This window comes from Mycteria americana, chromosome 6, assembly GCF_035582795.1.
Source record: "Mycteria americana isolate JAX WOST 10 ecotype Jacksonville Zoo and Gardens chromosome 6, USCA_MyAme_1.0, whole genome shotgun sequence".
Taxonomy (NCBI): domain Eukaryota; kingdom Metazoa; phylum Chordata; class Aves; order Ciconiiformes; family Ciconiidae; genus Mycteria; species Mycteria americana.
The window spans coordinates 48859024-48875093 of record NC_134370.1 but is presented as its reverse complement, the minus strand read 5'-3'; the positions used below and the strand labels follow the sequence as shown (position 1 = coordinate 48875093).

Genomic DNA, 16070 nt, shown 5'->3' with positions numbered 1-16070 from the left:
GACAGCAGAGACTCGAGAGGTTCAACAGTGGAGCAGTTGTGCTGGTACAGATGTTTCCTGTATGAACAAATATGGAAGAGCTGCTGTATGGATCTGAGTCAGACCAGCCGTGCTCTTAGGATAAGGGCCTTCCTTGTTCAGCATATCGAAACTGCAAGTAAATGAGCATCCAACTGCTGCTTCAAACCAAGCAGACAGCTTTGCTGAACTAGTCCCAGCAGGTGTCAAAATTCAGATCTCTTAGTTTGCCCTAGAATAAACTGATGCTCCATCTTCTGTGAGAGAGCTGGCTTCTGTTTGTCGTTTCACCAGCAGTATTTTCAAACCTGTTGCATTTAAACTTCTTGGGAGAAGCAAACTTGGTAATTAGGGCACTGCACAATATTTTGTGTTGTGGCAGGGTGGGGGGCTGCGCTGTGCTGGCTGAGCTACTTGCCTGTTATAAAAGATTATAAAAGATTTTGCACCAAGGACTTTGTGGTCCGTGAGGTAGGAGGAACGCAGGAGATGTGGTACAGAGCAGGTGAGACTGACGGAGCTCAGTGGGGCAGGCAGCAGTGCAGCACACAAGCTGCCTTTCCGTAGGCAGAAAGTTGTCGCGTTCCAGAAAAACAGGCCTTTTTTTTCAGCTTGTGGAATATAAAATGGTCCTTTTATAATGGAGAGAGAACACCACTGCTTCCCTGGGCTGCCTGGACTGGTGAGCAAGCTCAGTGGCAGCATCTGGGGCTGCTCAAGTGCTTGATGAGATTTTGTACCTGAGAGTCTGTGAATGATCTCCAGAGTGCTAAAAAGCTTTTGCAGAAGGACAGCAATAACAACAGGTAAGGCCAGACTGTATAGAGTGAGATTGTGGGTGCTGGAGGCAAAAATGAAAAATCTGCTCGCAGTGCAAGGAGGGAAGGCACTGAGCCTTAGTTCGTGGTTTCAGGTTGGTCCTCAGCACTCAACGATGCTTGTGTTTCTTTCAGATCTCCCAGACACTCCTGTTGACCTAGTGATCAACTGCCTGGATTGTCATGAAAATGCCTTTTTGAGAGATCAGCCTTGGTACAAAGCAGTTGTGGACTGGGCCAACCAGAACCGGGCACCTGTCCTCAGCATAGACCCTCCGATAAATGAAATGGAGCAGGGCATCGATGCCAAGTGGTCGCTGGCCTTGGGCCTGCCCCTGCCCCTGGGTGAGAGGGCAGGGCGCGTGTACCTCTGTGACATTGGCATTCCCCAGAAAGTCTTTCAGGAAGTGGGAATAAACTACCACTCGCCCTTTGGCTGCAAATTTGTCATCCCCCTGCACTCCACTTAGAGCCCATCCAGCTCTGAAGGGAGAGAAGAGAGAAGGAGGAGGTCTGTCAAATAAGCTGTCCAGTGGATCCTGACTAGTAAACTCGTGATGCCTTAAGGATGTGAAGTTCTGGAGAGTTTTCCTTCCAGAAGAAATGTTGTGTATTTAAAAGAAAAAAAAAAGAATAATCATAAAATGAAACAAAAAAAAGAAGGAAGTGAATGTTCCTGCAAAGCTGTTTTCATTCTCTTGTGCCATTGTATGAAGGAACACACAGGAAGATGGTGTCTGTCCACGGTGGAGGTGGCCCGCTGCTGTCCAGGCCCAGCCAGGAGGCTGTTTAATGAGGGGGTGTATGTGGAGGTGGTACAAGTGATGAGTGGTTGGGAGATTTGAGATGTGTTTCTCAGTCCTTCTGGGCAGATAGACCCAGCAAGGGCGCCCTGGTGGGAACAGCACCCCTTGATTGTGTAGAAATACCTTCTGTTGGAGTCGTACCAGGAGGGAGGATTTGGTTTTGTTCTGTTGTTCTTTTTGACTCCCCTCCCCCCTGTTTTATGTTCCTGAAGGCAGTTGTAGCTCGCTCTCCCTCCTGGACCCTCCAGCCCCTCAAGGAGAGCGTTCCCTCTTTGGAAAGCTCGTGTCAAGAGCCAGAAGCTCTCAGGTTGCACATGCTCTGGGAACACCGGTATCCTCAGCTAGGCCTTACTTGCTTATGTACTCTGTTTGCTTAGTGGATGAAGCCCAGGTCTATGCGAGCAAGGTGCGTTTTGGAAAACTTTTCCAGGATAGTTGGGTTTTTTGTTTTTTGGGTTTTTTTTCTTCTTTCTGGCACAGCGAGTGGCTGAATCAGGGAAAGGATAGTGAAGCAGGGCATTGTCACACTGAGTTTGTTGCGTGGTGTATGGTCGAGCTGATGTTTGGGCGAGTTCCCCCAGTGCTTCCAGTATCCCTCCTGCACTCAGTGTGGTTTGGGAAGTAGGTCATGGATCCATTAATTCCCTTTGGGCTCGAAGCCTGCGTATAGGGTGAGCTTGTGTGTGTGTGCACCCATGTGCTGGGTGGGAACCAGCTTGAGGAAGGACTTGGGTCCTTAGCTTACATAGTCCTGTTTGCCTGCAGGAGATGGTGTGGTGAGAGCTGCTGCCTTCCTGGAGGGGTACGGCAGGAGGCTCTTGTCTAAATTACTGTAGGGGATCTGCCCCGGGTTGCTCTGCTAATTGTTCTTGTGCTGCACTTGCTTCCCATGCGCTGCCAGGAAGCGTTGGGTTATCTTTTCTTGCGCTCATTTTGTTGGCCTGATGGAGCCCTGGTGCAGTGCCTAGAGCAGGGACAAGCTGAGAAACCATCAGCTAGCTGGCTTCATGAATCCATCGTGCCGGCTCTGCGTGCACTCTCTGAAGGCTTTGCGCCCGGTAGCTGACCCAGGGAAGCGCTTATCCTGGAGTGATGCAGGAGGTGCTGTAAGGGTGTGTTGTTCCTTCAGAGGAACCAGGCAGATGCAAGGCAGGGGCCCTGTCCTCGCAAAGAGGTGCTCGGCTCCCTGCTTGCTGCTGATGCTGCAAGCGTGGGCAGTGCTTGAAGCTCTGCTGCTCTTCTGGTACATTACCTGTCCCCAGAGCTCCTGCAGGTAACAACCTTGCACAGACCCTTTGGTGTCTGGGAGAGCTTCAGAGCTTCAAAAGGTGCCTTTTCTCCAGGGGAGCTGGATCCCTTCTGAAGCTGAAGTGCAGGGACGTGTGGAAATGGCCACCTACTGTTGTAGCTGCTCTGTTGCTGTGCTCTGCTAAGCAGGTAGCAAACCTATTGACCCACTTGTGCTGTGAGTGGTGAGGATTTACAGATCAGGCACCTGTCTTTCATCTGCTTAGAACAAAGGCCAAGTGTATCAAAGGAGGACAGAAGAGACTTCCCTGGTTGAAAAGAAGCAATTGAGTAATTAATATTGCCTGGAAGTGCGGGGTGACAGGATCCCAGCCCCTAAGGACAAGAGGCTGGTGAGTGCTGGGCTTGCCCTTACAGCTGCCTGAGGTGTCTTCCCTGCCAAACTGCCTGGACCTTGCCGTATCTACCTCAGCAGGATGAAAGGCTCTGCCCCTCTCGGTGTCTGGACCCCTGGCTCCCCTGAGCTTCTTTCCCCGCTGAGGGCTGGACAACTGAACCGCATCTGCTGGCTTATGCCAAGTGGCCTTAGCGCTCGCATGGAGGGGCTCAGTGACTTGTCAGTGCTGTGACCGGGGTGTAGCTCTGCCCTCAAGTGGTTCCTCTCCTGTAGGCAGGGCAAAGCCAAAGCACAAGCACCTATTCCTCAGGTGAACCACGTTTCAGCTAGAACTGTAGTGGCATTTAACAAGCTGTGGTTCTGACTTGGCTGCACTGAGAAGGGATAGCAATGTGGTTGGTTATTTAAAATACAAATGTGAGGCTTCCCTCTGCCTTTCTTGTTTCTTTGGCTGTTTCAGCTTCATCTAATCTTTAGCCAGGCAGAGGAGTGGCAGCTAGGTTTAAAAGGTGGATGACCATCCCCTAGTCATTGCTGTAGTACAGTGTTAGCTTCAGTCCCCTTATTTTCACTTTCCTTGCTCAAGACACTTGATAAGGGAACTTGCTGTTTCAATTTCTGCTTTCCTTGAACCAGGCTGCAGGCTCTTCTCACCCCTTCTGGGTTTGGCTATTAAACTGTAGATTGTATGCACTGAGCAGTAACAGCGTAGAAGTATTCAAGGCTTCGTCACAGGGTCCTTTTCTGCCTCTATGTTGCTGTGCCACTGGCTGAAGTTACATGCCCAGAGGGACACTGAACCAGGTAAAGATGTCTTTGCAGGGATGGCAGCTGGGATCAGGTCTGTACTTGCTGCTGCATATCTCCAGGAAGCACTAAGGCCCTGTGCATTGCCAGCCATGCAGCAATAGGGTTCCCCATGTTTAAGCAAAAAAAAAAAAAGTGAGCAGTGTTGCACAACAGGAGGGTACAAACCCTCATGTAAGGAAAGGGATTCCCAATCCCTACCTGTGCAGTGTTTAGGGCACAGCAGGCAGCTTTGGGCTGTGTTTGGCACAGTTAAACTTTACGGTGTGCTCATGTTCTGGACATGAGAATAGATTTGGGTATTTGGCTGTACTTTTCCTTGGATACAAAGGCTTACTTGAGGAAGTACTGGCCTCACCCACATGAAATGCATCTTATGTGCAGGTGTGAGCTCTTCTGGAGCACTCAATAGACCCAGAAAGGGGTCTGGGTCCCTTCTTCTCCCCCTTCCCCCACATTGCCAGAGTTAATTCAAAGAATGGAACACTTTTTTTATCTGTGTTTGAGATAGTTTCTACCCACCACCATCATAGGAACTGCCCACAAGTGCTGCTCTGGTCACTAACATGTGAAGATCATTGCACTATATGTCACTGCTTGATATTCCATTTGTGACCTAATGTTTGTAACAACTAATTCCTGCCGCTACTGGGGGATGCCCTGAAATAAAGTGCAACTATTCATGTGTGCTATTTGTGTGCAGCTATTTATTTACCAGCTATCATTCTAGAGCCTGACACCACAGTTGGAGCAAGCCCTCCTGCTGCTCTGTGCTGTTCAGGAGCAAGGGCAGAGACCAGGGAGCATTCAGTCCACTCGCCCTCCAGTGAAGCAAAGGTTCCTGCTGCTTAGTTTCCAGTTAGTTTTTCAACCTCTCCATCTTCCTTTGCACAAAAGGCAAAGCTAGGAGCAAGAGAACCCTCACCTGCCTACAAGGGAAGTATCAAACAATAAGAAACACTTTATTTTAACTTTACAACATATAAATAGACAAATCTGTGCTTTCCAATGTAGCTTTTCTTCCCCTCCCCTACCCAGGGTCCTTGTTGCAGTGCCCCAGCCCTCTGAACTCTGAGAGAAGAGAGCAAGTAGGGCTGAACTGCAGAGGCTAGACCAATCCCATATGTACAAATCCAGCAGGCATCACACCCCCCCTGTCATCTGCTCAGGTCCCGGCTGGTGCCTCGACCACACAGCATCCTTTCCTCTGCAGAGAGGCCAGCAAAGAAGGGATGCAGGAGGGCTTCTGAGAACGTGATCCTCCGGGAAGGGTCAAATTCTAACATCCTCCTCATCAAGTCAAAGAGCTGCGCGTGCTCCAGCGAGTCGTGCAGCATGTATGTCTGAAAGAGAAGGGCAGGGGGGAGAGAGAGGGGTGTAGCACTCCAGTAGGACAGGGCCTGAACCCTAGGCCCTAGTTTTGTGATGTACAGTGAGGTAATGGCTGTCTCCCATCCCTCCACTTCCCTAGGACCTGTCCTGCTTCAGTTAGACCAATAAACCTCTGTTTCTGCACATGAGAGTTTGGGGCTCTGTAAAAGCCAGTTACTAAGGGAAATTCCCATCCGTAAGCCCTGCACTGCTGATTTGGGGAAGGGAGTGGCACAGCAGTTCAGCCTCACAACACAGCCAGCCCTCCAGCAGCCGCAGAGCGGCACCTACCCGCAGGGGCTTGCAGTTCTCTTGGACGTATCTCCCATCGGATGTGTTCTCATCCCATACCAGGTTCCCATTGTGGAAGTATTTTTGCTTCCTGCAAAGGAAAGGCGGTGTTCAGTAAGGCTACTTGTGGGACGTACTTCCAGCACATCTCCCACGGTTATACCCGTATAGGTGAGATCCAGTGTGAGGACAGAGAATTGGTATCCTGAGTAATTAGCCACAACAGTTGACTGGACTGAGTTCAGGAAGAGGTTCTTACCGAGTTTTGTGGATCATGTGAGATGGAATTGGCCCAAGGATTTTTTCCATCATGACAAGATGCTCACGATTCTCATGGGTCTGCAATGGAAAAGAGCAATGGTGCATTAATTCAGGACTTGGAGATCTGTCCCTTATACAGGTACAGGGGAAGAAGAGACAAGCCTCTGTCGGGAATGATGCAGGTCCTGTCCACCTCTGTTTCCCCTCTTGATTTTTCTATTTTTCACAGGCACAGTGAAGAAACCAGAAGTGATCTGAACCTTGTCCTTCCAGCAACAAACGAGTCCTCAAACCATGAGTTTTCCTGAGCTTATTTTCAAACTCAGCTTCTGGTTTTTAGTGCCTGATCTGCATCTCCCTTCACCTAAGTTTGAGCCCTTTTAGACATTAAGGATTCTTAGGGTACAATGCCTCTTGCAAGAAGCATACCTGGAAGAGCGTGAAGCCACGATAATACTCAAACAGAATGCAGCCAGTACTCCAGACATCACATGGCTGTGCCCAGCCCAGCTCTGCAAAGAGAATCAAGTTAACTTTGTGCTCTCAACAAGTCCTACCAGATTTCTACTAGTTCCGTGTTGAAACTGCAGGGATTACACAAAGACAGACGTAGAAGTTATCTGTGCACTCTCGGGTGCTGCACACTGGCAAGAGGACTGTCAAGTCTCCTCCAGATGCTTCTGTTTCAGCTTATGCTGACTCTGCATTCCCCTGGAGCCGATTTGAGCACTTCCTGAGTCTCACAAGCTTTTCTCAGCTCTCTGCACTATCCATTATTACCTTCCATACAATCAGGACCGTAGGACCACATGGAACAGGTTGTCCCCAAGAACTGGAGTGCTCTCAAGCTGGTTTTCCTCTAGACAGCATCATCCTACAGCATCCCTGGGACAACTGTTCTTCCCCACCCATCCAAGACTCCTGAAACCCCAGCAGTACTCACCCAGAATCACTTCTGGTGGACGGTAGTGCCGGGTAGCCACGATAGTGGTGTGGTGCTCATGATCAAAGGTGGCACTTCCAAAGTCTGCCACACGGATGCTTGTGTTCCGAATAGATTTCTCCTCACAGCTCTGCAAGCAAACAAGAAGTCCTCAGCACTTCCAATAGCTGGTTCAGGATTAAGCTAGGCTTTGCGAGGAGTCCTCTGACCCCTGAACTGCCATGTCTGCACTAATCAGAAGGATTATAACTATGAAACTCTGAGCTCTTCACATCTCAGATCAGTATTAAGGAAAGCCACTGAACACTCCACTTCATGGACTGGGGCCACTGAAGCAGCCTTAAGACTTTTAGAAGACACAGGAGAAAGAAGAGGCCTGGCTTCCAGTTTGTTCTCACTAAAGAGACTTTCAAGGCCTTGTGGGGCACGTATGGAATAGGAAAGATCCAATTTCTGCAGGGAGGGAAAGGCAGGCTATTCCTGATCTATTCGCTTCTCTTTTGGACATAACCCACCTTTTTCTCGTTGTACAGAGTGTCAAAATCAGAGTTGACAAACAAGATGTTTTCTGGCTTGAGGTCAGTGTGAGTCAGCTGGTTGTCGTGTAAAACTGCACAGGTGGAGAGAGAAAAAAAATATAAATAAGAACCACACACTAAAGCACCCACACAACTCTGCCCATCAAAGTGCCACACCAACTCCTTCTCAGCTCCCTCCCAACCCACTGTAGTGACACATCATGGCCTAGCTGCAGACAAGGTATTTCTGACCCAGAGAAGGCACCTTTTGCACAGAAGAGCTTACAAGTCTCTCTTCTGTTCCTTTCAGAAGGAAAAGGAAGCAAGTCTAAAGGCTTGCTGCTCTATCCTCCACAGAAATCAGCATCTTTTATCTTTGTATAAGCTTCAGAAAAGGAGGAAAAAATAGCCAGAATATCCAGATACTATTTTGGGTTGAAAAGAAAAAAAAAAAGAGCAGGTGCTGAAGAACAAACAGCTGCTGGCAAGCCCACAGGCTGGCCCTGGGTGACTTACATCTCAAGGCATGGCAGAGCTGGTAGGCCATGTGCCGGATATGAGGGAGAGGGTATGGCTGGAAGTTATTCTCCTTCAGGAACTCAAAAGTGTTCTTGCCCAGAAGCTCAAAGGCGATGCACATGTGGCCGTGGAAGTTGAACCAGTCTGACATCAGGACACACAAGCTGTGCAGAGAGAAAGACACGAGGATTAACCATCATTTAGGGACTCAACAGAACAGTCATTCTCCCAGTTGCTGGATACTTCAGAAGTCGTTGGTGAGCAAAAGCTCTGAGCCAGCTGACTCAGAAGCACAGTAATCCCTCTATGTACACCAAAGAGACACCCCCTCCCCACTTTGTTCAACCACCTTTATATAGAGATCTCCAGTTCAAGTGGGACAAGGCAGCAGGTGGCTGTTAGACAGGTTCTGGCTAATTTTTTCTCGCTATGACCAGGCATGTCAGTTGTTAAGAGTTTAAGTAACCAAGTGTTCAGCAGAACTAGAGACAGACTCTCTTCTTCCAAAATGCAGAGGAATGAGACAAGTTCCCCCCCCCCCAGGAGTCAAGTAGCAGGTATTCCAGTCCTCAGCCCCATATTTTTTTGGACATCACCCAAGCAGACTGCTTGCCTGTAAGGATGTGGTACTGACTACCCAGGAGCCTCGTAGGAACTTACAATTTGTTCTCCTTGTCCTTCTCTTTGATTTTTTTCAGGACGTTAATTTCCAGCCTGGCTGCTTCTCGGTACTTTCCAACATTTTTTATGATTTTCAGCGCCACCTGAGATTTGCCTCTGTAAGGGAAGAGACAAAAAGACGGAGTCAGAGAAAAAGCCTGTGTACACACCTCCTCAGTTCATAGAGAGAGGGCACATCCCAGTTATTCCAGTCATGTTTTCATGTGTTAAGAGACTTAGTCGTTGCTGGGTCCCAACAAAGCTCTCAAGGTCTGCCAAAGATTTCTGCTGCTTGACCAGTAGTTAAGTACCCACATGAAAATTTGAAGCGAAAGGCTATTGCCAGGTAACCCTCCAAAGAGAGCTGCAGACAGCTCTGCAAGCACACCATTTCCTGACACAGCAGTCTGTAAGGTCACTGCGTCTCCAGCAGCCACCTCCCCTCTCCAGCCGTGCCAGAGAGATTTCTGAGGAGGCAGGAGATCCCAGCAGCTCCTATACTAAGCTGACCCCACGGCTCAGAGCCAGACAAAAGGTCAGGAAGAGACAGGGGTCAAGTGTAATCACAGGAGAGGTTAAAAAAAAAAAAAAAAAAAAAAAAAGAAAGAGAAGTACCCTGGCAGATTAAGAGGTCACTTTCCCCAGCTGCCTGGCCCGTCCCTCAGTTGGAGTTCACTGCTTTTGCAGTAGGGCAGTAGAACAGCCTGTGCCGAAACCCTCAGCCACTGAATGAACTCCCTGCCGAGTCTGCAAACTCAGATGGCTGAGGTATGAACCAGGCCCCTTTCCACTTGCTATAAGAAATAATTTCTACCATAGTGACAAGTGGAAGGTGACGACAACAACTCGGTCCAGCAGAGTCCAGGCCCACACAAAACTGGCAGTGTTAATCCTGCCATGCTTGTGAGCATCTGGGCTTGATGCACAAGGGACAGACAAGTTATCTGGAAGGGAAAGATGCCCACCTGGCATGGTCCACACACTCCACCACTTTGCCAAAAGTGCCTTCACCAAGGCTGCCGACAATTTCATCTAGGAGAGAAAACAGGAGTGGACGTGAACTTTGGAGGCTTGGCGAGAGCTGAGGTCCTGCAATTTCACAGCAATAAAATGTCTCTCGCTGCTACACTCTTTAAAACTCAAGTGTCTATTGTCTGCCTCAGGCAATTTACTGGTCAGTCCATTTATAAGCAATAAAACACTAGAGACCCCTCCAGTACAATACGAGAGATCTCGTCTAACATGGGGATAGAAAGTAGAGAGGTAAAGTTTTACGAAAGGTGGCTGTACATCGCTCTTGAAGCCAATCGCCGATCCTGCACACCAGGTGGCCTTCCTTGTCATCTTCCACGCTCCTGCTGCGCTTACTGCTCTGTTGGCTTCTCTGTACGCACCGCCCCCCGAAACGGCATACGACCAAGCGCGCACAGCGGGCAGTTCCGAGTGGCAGGATTGTGTTGTCATTCAAAGGTGGAGATGACGGTGCGTCGGTGGTTGGATTTTCCAGATCCCAGCATTTCATAAGGCACACAGCATATATAACGATAGGGATATTGCAAGGGACACGTCAAGACACAAACTAACTTCAAAACAGAAAAGTAATCAACAGCTACAGGTATGTAAAGAAAACTCTCTCATTAGTCTACGGCCTCTGGTGCCGCCGCCTCTTAGACAGGAAAATGCCCCCTTCTTCTCTGAAGGGAAGCAGCAGCTGGGAAGCTCCAGTGTTAAGGTGGCTTGGCTTGGCGCCACCATTCCCCAGCACCGGAGGATGCTGCCAGAGGCACAAGAAGAAGGAGGGCTTTGCCAGAAGAACATCATTTTCTCCGCTGGCAAACGTGACGAAGGGTATACAAGCTGTCAGTTTGGACAAGTTGTCCAGTAGAAGCCAGAGTAGCAGTTCTCCCTCTGTGCAGCCTGCTCTTTTGTACCTCTGTTAATAGATGGCCAGCTATCCAGAGCCGTGTCCTGCCCTGGCTACAAACCAGCCCTTCCCTTCTGGACGGAACCAACTACCACACTGATCCTAAATCCATATGCTCGACTGGCTGCAAACAGACCTGGACATCGGCCTTAGGATGCATTTTTAAGTCTGGGAGAACTTTAGGAACAGGACAGTTAAATTAATCCCCAGGGAGCATTTCCCTCCACTTCAGGCATCCACTAAAGGTAGGAGGTCACGTTCACCCCTGCTACTGCTAGCTTCTACTGGAAAACCAGCCGAACATTCCGGAAAGGACCCAGGGTCCACAAAGCAAGCTGCCCTAATTCCTGATCTTTTTCTACTCAGCCTTAAAAATAATTACAATCTCTACAGCCAAAGAAATTAATACAAGGCTCTACATTTCCATGCCCAAGCTTCTATCAGGCTTCTCTTCTGTGCCCCTCACCCCCCAGCTAGTGCAAAATAATGAGCTACAATCGAACCCCAAAAGGTCTGCTGAAACAGAGGAGAAGGGAGAGAGGACAGTTGAGACAGCTGTGAGACTTCAAAGGATTTAGATCACGCCAGCCCAAACCTGCACACCGTTACCACCGCACGCACACACGCAAACCGCGCTGGAGTGTTTTCATCATAACCCTGGCTCTTTCTAAATCTAAAATTAAAAAGTCAACTGGAAAGAAATAAAAGTAGGAAAGCAACAGACCGTCAGAAGTTCCCAGCCATGCAGATATCCACTATAACTGCAGGGATCAGGACTCGATCATTTAGTTGTAATAACATTTAAAGCAACAAACTTGTGAAAGATGGAAACGCTCCTTACAGGAGAGCAGCAGTGAAGCAGAGACATCTGGTCTGATACCTCACAACACTTCCAGGGTATTCCCGGTCCTGGGACCAGCCTCCCCACCCAGTTCCAAATATTCCCTGTTAATCCTTGAAAGGAATACTACGTTTCAGGGTGGACAACGGGGAATTTTTCAAAGAAGCTGAAATCCAAGGGCACTTGTGTGGAAACAGGCAAAGAGGACACGTGCATATCCTCAGAAGGTGGAAGCCCTTCTGTAAGTACAGGGACAGGGGTTAATAACCACAGGGCTAACAGCTCAGGAGGACGAGACTGATTGATCCCATCTGGTACGGGATCCTGGCACAAAGTCAAATCGACGTGCCTTCACAGGAGCGCTCCGTACCACCGCTGCATACCAAACCCCCCCAAAGCAGCAGCAGTATGCAGAAGCAAAGCCCTGGCCATGTATAAACCTGAACAATGACCGATCCCCAGCAGCCAGGCTGGCCTGCGGCCAAGGCTTGCCCTTGTTAGCCTATCACGTGTGCCATTTGAAGCCTTCCCTGATCCCTTCCCCGGCCATAAAGAATACAGCTTAGTTTCCTCACATATTAAGGCTACAGGGGCTGGACTGGTAAAAACCAATAGCTACAAAAGCTTCCCGCTTAACAAGACACAGATTTTGGACTATACATTCCACGTAATGAAAACAAACACAAAAATGGGATTAGAGGTACTCACCCAGAGTGTTCAGAGCTGAAAGGAGGTAAGAACAGTTAAAGCCCTGAGCAATCCTGAACTCGTTCTGGATGCTACTCACCGAGGAGGCACTGCTACAAGACCTGGTCCTGCGTTTCCGGCAGTGATGCTGATGCTTCTTTGGACGGTGTTGCTCTCTGCCTCTGGATCGCCGCCAGTTTCGCGAGCGGGTCGAGTAATAGTCCTCTCCAAAAGACGGGCTTCGGTCTTCGAATCTGTAGGCGTCGCTGTCCCGTCTGTATCTCCTGTGATAAGGCATCCTGTCATGGCTGTAGCACAAACAAGAATGCATTTATAAGCCTGGAAAAAGCATGAAAGGCAGAGTCCCACTGAAACGAAGTGCTCTTGCTCCCACTCCCTGGTGGCAGGGAAACAACAGCAAGCATCCTAGCTTCAAACCACCCCTCCACTGCAGCTCAAACGCTGACCACTTCTCAGCCAAGTTTTTCGGATAAGAAAAAGGAGAAAGTTTGCAAGAGAAAATGGTGTGGCACCTCCACGTTTCAAGGAGCCAGGGGAAACCACCCACTTGAAGCTCGATCTGAGCTGCCTACCTTGTCTGAGCCACCTCCGCCACCATACGCCAGTGTTTCTCTAACATTGTTTCTCCTCCCCTAGGAAGGACTCTCATTAGCTCTTAAACAAAGGAGATCTGAAGGCAGCAGTGGTGCCCTAGTCACCACCCTGGCAGGGACTGGAGTCCCCTAAACACCAAGCCTTCGGTGCACACACGCACACCAGCTCAACAGATCATTAGCAAGAGCCAGAAAGAAAATTTGGTCTCTGCAGTATAATCAAGCTTCCGCACCTCTAGTGAGAACTGAGGGCTGCAAGTATGTAAGGGAAACTTTCGGCCAAGCTCATCTCTGCATCGGGAAGGGCCAGAAGACCTCAGACGAAGCTCCCCTGTGTGAGTATTTACAAGCTGGCGTCGCACACGCAGTTTTAGGTATTGTGTGTCCACATTAACAATGAGAGCAGCTCTCCCTGCTCTGCGCTCAATTAGGGAGTATCTGCAAGCTGCAAGTGCCTCAAGCTAGAACTGCGATTTTGAAGCTCCTGCCTTTTGCTCTGCAGATCCCACGTGCTTTCTTGGCAGCACTGTTACGGTACCTCTTTTAAACTGGACAGCAAAAATGGTATCACGTAGCAGTGGCCTGATTGTACCCCCAAAAGCACAACTGTCTTCCCCACCCCAGCCATTGCAGTTGGTCTAATAAAACAGCTTCCACTACAAGCCTTGCTTGACACGTCCTTGAGCAAGAAGCCGCGTTTTAGGTAGAAGATGTTGCAACTCAGAAGAACAGTGTGTTGGCTTTCCAATGATAAACAGCAGTATTTTGGGCAGACGCCTGGCCAGGTTGATGCTGTCATATGTACCTAGCTGACAGCAAGAGCAATGGCTTCTCCAACCAAGACCTCACTGCAGCTGCTTCAGTCTGGGAACTTTTCTTGTTTGCACCTCTCTGCTTTGGCAACAATTAGCTCTCTTGCTTACAGCTTAATGGGACGCAGGTATGTGTGTGGTGGTTCATCTCATCTTGGATCAAGACTAAAATTTCAAACTGCCTGCCAAGACAGCAGTGGCTCTAGGTCACCACTGAACTATCCAAAACACAAAAAAAACCCCAACGGCTCCATTCCAACACCGATACTCAACTCCAAACACACCTTTGTGAAACTTCAGTGTGTACTTTTAAGATACAGGGGATTCAGAAATAACAACCTAAAATACAGAGGAGACCGGGAAACCTGAGAGAGGCTCACAGTCTGAGACTAAAGGGGCAAGAAGGTTTTCACCTAGCAAAAGCCTGTTTTCATCCAGATCTGTCCTAGACAACCCATCAGATGAAAGAATGGAAAAGCCTATTGCGTGTGTCAGCTGTATTTCACAATACGCTTCCTTCAAGTAAACAAAAGCCAGGCTCCGAAGAGAAATTAATCTGTAGAACATTTCAGGAATGTAAGGATGAACTCAGCTCCCTCCTGGCTGCACCTGCCCTGTTCAACCAGCGGAACCGCACCAGCTCCGGTACCACCAAGCAGCGAGGACCACCAGCCTATTTCGATTGCACACTGCGACGTGTCAGCACGCGGCTCCCCATCAGCGCTCCCACCTCTGTTCCAGAACCCTCACCGCAGCTCCTGTTATCAGAGGCCTTATCCACCCTGCTTCCAGTACCTAATTGTCCCTGTGGAAACGCTGAACAAAGAGAGGATCAAAGGTAAAATCCAGAGCCGAAGCAGGAAAGATCAGTTAGCGATGCTCAGATCCTTTCTGACAGCATAGGTGAGGGAAAAGTATTGTTACTGATTTGTAATCATTTCAGAAGGAAAGGGGTTGTCAGGAGAGAAAGTCTTTAATGCCTCCACGGCATTAGAACTGAGAAACACGATTGCAGAGCAGGCTGTTCTCCCTCATTAATATTAAAGACATCGCTTTGGGAAGAACTTTTGGCTAGATATGCAGGCAGAAACATATAAGGGAAGGCACACACAATTAAGCCCTTTACTTCCATCCCTGGGATTTACAGGTTTAAAGCTGATCTGCAGTCAGGAAATGAAAGCTGCCACCACTCAGCGCTAGCTCTGAAACACCATCAGAATCGAGGACGAGTGTCTATTAGATAACTGTCCCTGCTCGCTCCCCCCGCCAGAGTGGCTGCTGGCAAGCATGCCTCCCTCTGCCCAAACCTGCTCTTACCTTCTCGATCGCGATCTCCTGGAGAGATCCCTCCGGGGTGGGTATCGCAGCCTCCCCTCGTAGTCTCTGCTACGAGACCTCTTCCTCTTCCACCTGTGACCCAGGTAGCTCTCCTGCTCCGGGGACCGGTATCTCTTACAGTGATGCATCTGAGGACACGAGAGGTTTCCGACTCTTAAAACCCTCACTCCTTGGCACTTTACCCGCTCCCTGAAGGACGCCTGGGCCTTCCTACCCCACCCGACTCCCTAACCCGAAGGGTGCGGACAGAGACCACCCCAAAGGGCGCAGAGAAGCGCGGCAACGGCCACGGCGCAAACCACCGCCGACCATGAGGACGAGACCTCTGCCAGTCCCTGCAGCGTTAAAGATTTTAAGCCGGAGGCCTCCCCTCGGGAGGCGGTGCGTTCCTAAGAACGTTACCGGTTATTTCCTCGCTGCCCCCTACAATAACCCGGAGACAAGCCGGTTCCACCGCCCCTGGCCCGCGGCGGTGCAACCTGCGATAACCGTTTGGCAGGGGGTGCCCGAGGCACAGGAACCGGAGAGCTCAGGGCCGCGGCACCGCCGCTCGGAGGCTGCCCGCACCGGGACCCGATCTCCTCCGGGGATACAAGTACGACACCGGGGCGCTGCGGCTGGGCCCGGGCCCGGGCCCGGGCCCAGGCCCAACCCGACCCCCCCGGCCCCGCCCCGCCGGAGGCCCCGCCGGCCGGCCCCGCCGAGCGTCCCCAGCCCCGCTCCGCCCCCCCGGGCCGGCCCGGCCCGGCCCGGCTGGCTCACCGCCCCTCCGCGCCCCTCGGCGCCGCGCTCGGCGGGTGCGGCCCGGCCCGGCCCCACCGGCCCAGCAGCACCGCCGCTCTCGCTACCACTTCCGCTTCCGGCGCCGCCCGCCCCTCCCCGCGCGGCCAGAGCGGCTCCGCCCCGGGGCGCTCCCGCCGCCTCTCGGTGCCCCGGAGGTCGCGGTTAACCCCTGCCGCGCCGGGCCCGGCCGCGCGGGGACAGCCGGTATGAACGGGCCTGGGCGGGGAGCTGGGGCCTGCCTCGCCGTGGCCTTCCTCTCCTTGGCCGACCTCGCCGTGGCCGTCCTCACCACAGCCTTTGTTGCCATGGCCTTCCTCACCGTGGCCTACCTCACCGCGGCCATCGTCACCCTCAACGTGGTCTTCCTCCCCCTGGTCTGCCTTGGCATGGCCTTCCTCACCGTGGCCTATGTCA

At 50.7% G+C, this 16070-nt stretch overlaps 2 protein-coding genes across 4 annotated transcripts in view; one reads left to right on the top strand and one right to left on the bottom strand.

Annotated features, from left to right (window-relative positions):
- The window catches only part of EDC3 (enhancer of mRNA decapping 3), a 28996-nt gene extending 24219 nt beyond the window's left edge, over positions 1 to 4777 (top strand). For all 3 annotated transcript variants that reach the window (XM_075505644.1, XM_075505643.1, XM_075505645.1), the window contains exon 7: positions 972 to 4777. In XM_075505644.1, the coding sequence (XP_075361759.1) occupies positions 972 to 1306 (335 nt within the window). In that variant the 3' untranslated portion in view covers positions 1307 to 4777. The remainder of the gene's footprint in view (positions 1 to 971) is intronic.
- Positions 4778 to 5035: 258 nt separating this feature from the next.
- Positions 5036 to 15735, bottom strand: CLK3 (CDC like kinase 3). The gene is made up of 13 exons (XM_075505647.1): positions 15636 to 15735; positions 14853 to 15001; positions 12210 to 12417; positions 9948 to 10041; positions 9623 to 9689; positions 8658 to 8774; positions 7995 to 8161; positions 7476 to 7570; positions 6961 to 7090; positions 6447 to 6529; positions 6016 to 6095; positions 5757 to 5847; positions 5036 to 5437 (listed from the first exon to the last, which is right to left on the bottom strand). The coding sequence occupies exons 2-13, from the start codon at positions 14999 to 15001 to the stop codon at positions 5252 to 5254; spliced, it is 1467 nt and encodes a 488-aa protein (XP_075361762.1). The 5' UTR covers positions 15636 to 15735; the 3' UTR covers positions 5036 to 5251.
- Between the last annotated feature and the right edge of the window lie 335 nt (positions 15736 to 16070).

Coding starts and splice junctions, on each gene's coding strand:
- CLK3 (XM_075505647.1), bottom strand. CDS start 15,001: ATGCATCACTGTAAGAGATACCGGTCCCCGGAGCAGGAGAGCTACCTG. Junction 8,775..9,622: donor GAGTGTGTGGACCATGCCAG/GTGGGCATCTTT, acceptor CTTCCCTTACAG/AGGCAAATCTCAGGTGGCGC. Junction 6,530..6,960: donor TCCACCAGAAGTGATTCTGG/GTGAGTACTGCT, acceptor TTCTCTTTGCAG/AGCTGGGCTGGGCACAGCCA.